The sequence below is a fragment of the Hippocampus comes genome, unplaced genomic scaffold, assembly GCF_001891065.2.
Source record: "Hippocampus comes isolate QL1 unplaced genomic scaffold, H_comes_QL1_v1.1 scaffold44, whole genome shotgun sequence".
Classification (NCBI taxonomy): domain Eukaryota; kingdom Metazoa; phylum Chordata; class Actinopteri; order Syngnathiformes; family Syngnathidae; genus Hippocampus; species Hippocampus comes.
In genome coordinates, this window is record NW_017805546.1 from 839303 (window position 1) to 845742 (window position 6440).

General features: G+C 50.7%; 1 protein-coding gene across 1 annotated transcript; it reads left to right on the forward strand.

The window, feature by feature from the left end:
- Positions 1 to 1005: 1005 nt before the first annotated feature.
- Positions 1006 to 4290, forward strand: klhdc7a (kelch domain containing 7A). The gene is made up of 2 exons (XM_019879303.1): positions 1006 to 1482; positions 1927 to 4290. Exons 1-2 carry the CDS (start codon positions 1188 to 1190, stop codon positions 3642 to 3644), a joined length of 2013 nt encoding a protein of 670 aa, XP_019734862.1. The 5' UTR covers positions 1006 to 1187; the 3' UTR covers positions 3645 to 4290.
- The last annotated feature ends 2150 nt before the right edge of the window (positions 4291 to 6440 follow it).

Sequence of the window (6440 nt, forward strand, 5' to 3'; positions counted from 1 at the left end):
CTCCATAGAAAGCACATTGGGTGACTTAGGGCGTGCGTTTACACGACTAAACAACCTTTTCGGGTTCGTACGTTCTCATTCTCCTCAAACAAGCGCCAACAAAAACAATTGCAAACATTATAAGTATGCCAGGCGAGTTGTTGGCAGTGTCACTGTTAGTTACTCGTTTCCCTTGTCAGCATATGCAAGCAATGCATCTTTGTCATCGGAGTTGTCCCAAAACAGCGCTGTCTTGGAAAAAAAAAAAAGACTGAATAATAATAATAAGTTTATTCTTGCCCGTTGTCCCCGAAGGACGTCGTTAACGATGGTGCCACATGTCTCAATTTCCATATTTTGTAACCCGTGACCCTTCCGGTTACAGAACCGACGACTGCCTTTCAAAAGCCAAAAGCTCGGATTTTCCAACTATTTCACCGAGAGACCTTTCAGAGGCCAGAGCCTCCCACGGAGTCAACTTTAACCGCACGAGTTTTCCTGCGGACGCCATCCTCGACCGAGTGCGTCAGTGTGACACATGGCAGCTTGACGGCGGCTGAGCTTATGCAAATGAATGAAGCTGTCAGTTTTCTCTGTTCCATCGACCGACTGCCAAGTTGTGCATGATCGTTATAGCATTCGGCTTTGTCTGACAGAGCCCACTGCGGAAGGGAAAGTTTTGGATCCGTGACACAAGTGTGCAAACAAATGCATCCTGGTTGCTAAGTAGATGATACAACGAGTGCCCCGCCCCTTATTTCCACCTTACTTTCCACCAGCAGCTCAAGCTGTGCAGGCAGAATGACTCGAGTAGTTATAAAACATCAACCGCTTATGCTTAAGTAAAACCTGCACCAACAGAAATGGTAGCAAGGTCTTGTTGTCTTGGATGATTTTTTTTTTTTATGGAGGAAAAAAAAAAGTGAGAACATGTCAACCAAATATTGATCTTTACGGAGGGTGCGCTTCGTTGTGTTGAATCAGCAACTGACTCACCGCAGGTGTCGAGTGAGCCGAGCTCCGCCTACAAAGAGATGCAAATGTGCCTCCGCAGGTTTCCTTTTACACCCGGAGGCAAAGAGCGGCAGTCATCGCATCATCGGAGCTCTTTTGCAATGGAAACCAGCCAATATGCGATTGTCAGCTGAGCGACGTTGACAAAAGGATCAGTGGAGCGGTCATTTCCACCATCTACTCCTGCTGCCGCCATGCCTGTCGCAAACCTCCTCGGGGTCCAATCCGACATGCAGCTGGTGCTCAAAATAAGTCTTTCTGTGGCGGCGGTGCTTCTTGTGTCACTAGCCTACAGGTTCTACAACTCCAGGAGCATGGAGGAAAGTCCCGTCCAGCGTAGCAAAAAACAACAGACTTGCCAGAGATGCAAGACAAGCCTGTCGGCGAGTGACACCGGCGATAATCTACTCGGACCGACCCTCGCCGATGCTCCGTCGTCTGACAACGCCAAAGGAAGACCGACAGAAGCTAATCCAGCCCAGGAGGCATGTTGCCTCTCACACGGTGAACAACATTTGGAAAAGGAAGCAAAGTTATCGGTGTCCAGTGATGGCGCTCCGAATCTTCCCGAAGCGGCAACGTGTGGACCAGCGAGTACAAAAGGCAGACGCTCTCCCTGCTTTTTAAAAAAGTTGGACGGCGGTTTGGGCGTGGGAAGGGAGCTCAGGCAGGACTTGGAACGACACGGCGTCTACTCCAGCTTTCTCTCCAAGGCGGAGATCAAGGTGGACGATGCTAAGCTGGTGCTGGACAGTCCTAGAGACCAGGTAGTGCATGGAAAGATCTATGAATACTACGTGGAAACCTCTTCTCACTGTACTACAGACCCAAACATAAACTTGGGTCAGAATGAAAGCAAGTCTGAATTGCAACGAGCAGAGATTGGAACAAAGTTATCGGTGTCCAGTGATGGCGCTCCGAATCTTCCCGAAGCGGCAACGTGTGGACCAGCGAGTACAAAAGGCAGACGCTCTCCCTGCTTTTTAAAAAAGTTGGACGGCGGTTTGGGCGTGGGAAGGGAGCTCAGGCAGGACTTGGAACGACACGGCGTCTACTCCAGCTTTCTCTCCAAGGCGGAGATCAAGGTGGACGATGCTAAGCTGGTGCTGGACAGTCCTAGAGACCAGGTAGTGCATGGAAAGATCTATGAATACTACGTGGAAACCTCTTCTCACTGTACTACAGACCCAAACATAAACTTGGGTCAGAATGAAAGCAAGTCTGAATTGCAACGAGCAGAGATTGGAAGCGATTGCATCACCGGCACAGGTTCTCCTCTTTCTGTGGACCCTGACGTCGCCGAGGAACCGTCCCTCCTTGGGACATCCGTTCTGAGGCCCTCCGTGACGTCCGGACCCCAACGCAAACCGAGCTATCTCGCCGCCGCAGAGCAGTCGGGGCTGCCGAGTCCAGTTCCTCCCTCTGATAGCTCAACAAACGCCGGTCCCCCGTTGACCAGTCCTTCCACAAACAATGAAGGCCACAATGTGAGCAGAGGGTCTCATCAAGAGGCTGTAGCGGGGAGTCTCTTGGTCCACCGCTCGGATTTGGGAAGCCTCGAAAATCAACTGGATCTGGGGAATTGTTTGGAGGCTCTCTTTTTGGCCAAAAAACATGACCGGGGGTCAGTGGTGCAAGCGGCCATTGAAGTTATGTCCAACAACTACCTCCAGGTACTCCGGGACGCCGACCTTTACGGGCGGCTTACCGACGCCGAGCTGCAACTCATCAGGAGGCAGAGAGTAAGAGGGAGAAGATTTGTCATGATGGCAGATATGGACCCCCAGGACTGTTCGAGGAACAGCAGGGCGCTGAAAAGGAAGCTGAGCGCTCTGTACTACTACGACGACTGTCGAGACAGCTGGCATAAACTTTGCTCCATTCCGCAGGAAGTCATCAGCAAAGCCTGTGCCATGTGCACGATGGATAACTACCTTTTCGTCGCCGTGGGCTGCCAAGGCACCGAGGATGAACTGACGCCTTCCAAGCGCGTGTTTTGCTACAATCCTCTCACGGCCATTTGGAAGGAGATCAGTCCCATGAATGAAGCCAGGCCCCGTTGCAAACTGGCCGCCCTGGACGGCTACATCTACGCCGTCGGCGGGGAGTGCCTCTCCTCGGTGGAGCGCTACGACCCGCGATCGGACGCGTGGACTTTTGTGGCCTCTCTGCCGAACGATACCTTCGCCGTGGCCCATCACGTGACCGTTTGCAACGGGGAGCTGTTCGTGTCCGGCGGTAGTCTTCGCTACATGCTGCTGCGCTACAGCCCCAAGAGCGACACCTGGAGGGGCAGTCTGATGGCGGGCGGCAAAGACAGGACGGCGGACATGGTGGCCGTGGGACCCTTCCTGTATCGCTTTGAAGTCAACCCTCTGCTGGGGCTCAGCGTGTACCGCTACCACACCGTAGCCCGACTGTGGTACGAGTGCGGCGCCAAACGGCTCCCGCGCTGCCCCGCTTTCCAGTGCGTGGCCATGGACGACAACATCTACTGCGTCGGCCGTCACTTCACCTTGAGATTTGAGGCCGACGAGATCTCTCCGGCTTTCAGCGATGACAATTTGAGCGTGGCCTCCGCGGCCAAGGGCCTGCTTTTCCCCTTTGTCCTGTCGCTCCCTGATAAGCGCCCTCTGCAGACCAGCGTGTAGCGCAGATTCACTTTCAGAATGATGAGAACGTTGTGCCTGACATCTTACACAGGCTCTCCGTCGGCGTACTTTTTGAACATTGTCCATGACGAGCTTACCCTCAGTTTTAGGCCTTTTGTATCGCGGTCACACTGGAGCTGTGATAATGGATGCATTGATTATGTTTTGGGGCGGGGGGGTCATGGTTAATTTCAAACGTATCTTCTAAAAGTAAGTGTGCTGTTATAATTGTACATTTTGCATGAAGGAATTACGAGCCAAATGTGGCTCTTTAATGGATGTTTTCTTGGCGAACATGCAAAGCGCAACCACAATGTTCCTTCTTTGTACTTTTATTGCAATTACTGCCCCTTTATTAGCGATCTCCAACCATAAAATGTAAAACGTTAGCACCCTAATGGCCGCCTGACTACTGTGTGCTTCGATTAACGCAGGACGCGCCGCCTCGCAAACAGCTTGCTCCTCTCGATTTGTTGCTCCGCCTTGCCATGAAGTGACTTTTACAACATTTCAGCTTCTCGTGCCGAAAACCCACTCATGAATAAGCGTGGCAGTAAAGTATACATTATACAAATGAGGCGATCGGGCCGCCATCCGTCACCGCAGTACACGGGGCACAAATAGAACTGACACAGTGACCTGGAGAGGACGCAATTATCTGCGGCCGCCGTGTAAATACGGCAGCATGTAAATGGAGGTGTCATGCAATATAAATCGGTGAGCGTCCGAAAGCGCCTGTCGCAGGCGGGCTCGCTCTTCTTCGGCGAACGGAAAATGTGACTGAGTGTCGTATTTTGCTGCCCTCCAAACATCTTGAAGACGGATACAAACTTGTCATTCGCTGCATGCGCTCTGCATTCCACTGTGGGTCATTATGCGCGAAGAAATCAGATGCCCTGCGAGTGACGTAAATATTCATCATTGGGAGCTTATTGAATGACTGACGGCTTCCCCGGAGAGGTGTGCTGCTACAGCGCCATCATGTGGCTCAGGCAGCAAACAGAGCAGCGCGTGCAGCTTGACAGGTCGCTTTCTCGAACCTCCTTCGACATCATGAGTGGGGATGGGGGGGCTGTCAGGGGAAGGCGAGCGGCGGCGGCGGCGGGAAACATCCGAGCGACTAAGCTGCCGCCGGTTGCTCGCAGATGGTTGACCATCACACATTAAGCGTCTTTGATTCTTGCTAATTAAACACTTTGATTCCACGTGATTAAGCCCCTAATGGGATGGGAGTTGCACGCATCCCTGCAGACGTCGCCTTCAACGACGCATGACTCGGGTCAGCTGCGACATCATTTTTTTTCCTTGTTTTTGGTTTTGTTTCTTTTGTCTTTGCAAGATCCCGGGGAATACTAACAGCACGCGCTGCGTTTGACAGAGGAGGACTTTGCATGTCATTATCTTGTGGAAGCCAAGGCATAAATGATATGCCCCGGCCCTCTGGTTCCACATTCACTCTGACATGCGTGTGATATGTATATAGAAGCTGTGAATATCGAAAGCAATTGGACAGAGCAGCGGCATTAAAAAAAAAAAAAAACGAGCACGTTCACCGCTTATAATGAAGTTAAGTGACAAAAGAGCACTGCTCTAAATAGTGTTCGAATCAACAGATGAGGCAAGGCAAACATTAACATGCCCGGGGCCGTCTTTAAACTCACAGCGGGACACTGTTAGTCGAGATGGTAAAAGTTTTCATGAGTTTTCAGTTGGGTTTTTTTTTTTTTAATTACTTGTTCTGTTCTGGGGACTTGAAAATGTTTATCTGACAGTGCGACTCCGCCACCCTTCCCATGACTTGAGGTAGACTGGCTGAAAAGGTCCACACACTTAACAACAAGAAGTGGAAGGGGAAGTCCCTCGCAAGCCCTTTTTTTCATGACGAGTCCTCGTCTTGATCCTCCAATTTTTATGCTGTGCTCTGCCCGCATTGGATGACATTGGCGAGCGACCAAGATTCAGTCGTGTTTCCTATCAGGGCTCATTCCTCAAAAGGAACAGCCCTGGAATACCCCGAAGGCTTCAAACCAAAATGGCTGACTTCCTGTTGAATTTTGGCCATGGAGCTTTCAGACGTTTCCGTGCATCTTGTCGTCATTCCAATTTCAATTTTGTGTCAATCACTGATACTGCTATCAGGAGCAATCAGGAGCAACCCCCCCCCCCAAAAGATCTAGCAACTGAGGGCGTATGCTAACAAACATGAGTGAGTTTTTGGGGTTATGTGTAAGTCTTCCAAAAGCTGATGCAATTATTAGAAGACAAATGTCATCGTTAGAAAACTTTTCTTTGAAAGCATTTTTTCTTTTAACTTGAGTGTATTTGTGAGTAGGACTTCAACCGTGTTATCAAAACAACATATTCCCTTTGAAAAGTGTCATAGCCATGGAAGCAATTTGCATTTGGTTCCCATGAATTGGTGCAACTCCTCCTGCATTCCCAAGAATTGGCTCCTTGGAAAACTTGCAAACTGTTGCAACTGTGGGCGTGACTGCTGCTTTGCGGACCGGAGCGAACCGCGTTTGGTTGGAAGGGCCATAAAGGAAGTCGCCGCAGACATTAACTTCCCTGCAACAATAAAATGCGCATCTGGGTGGACCTACTTTTCATTGTTCACGAGCACAACTGCTGCGCGCCTGCAAAATATACAAGCCCTAGGTGTGTTTTGCTCATCGCCGGGGCGCGGCTGCTTTAATATTTAATTCCTCATATAGAATAACGCTGAGCTTGCTGGCACGGCTGTTTCAACTCCGGCCCCGACTCTGTCGCCCCTTTCGTGCGGCACATTGGCTTGCT

Bases quoted from the DNA above. Each gene is read 5' to 3' on its own strand.
- klhdc7a (XM_019879303.1), top strand. From the start codon at position 1,188: ATGCCTGTCGCAAACCTCCTCGGGGTCCAATCCGACATGCAGCTGGTG. The intron at 1,483-1,926 runs GTTGCCTCTCAC...ATCTTCCCGAAG, and splicing joins TAATCCAGCCCAGGAGGCAT to CGGCAACGTGTGGACCAGCG.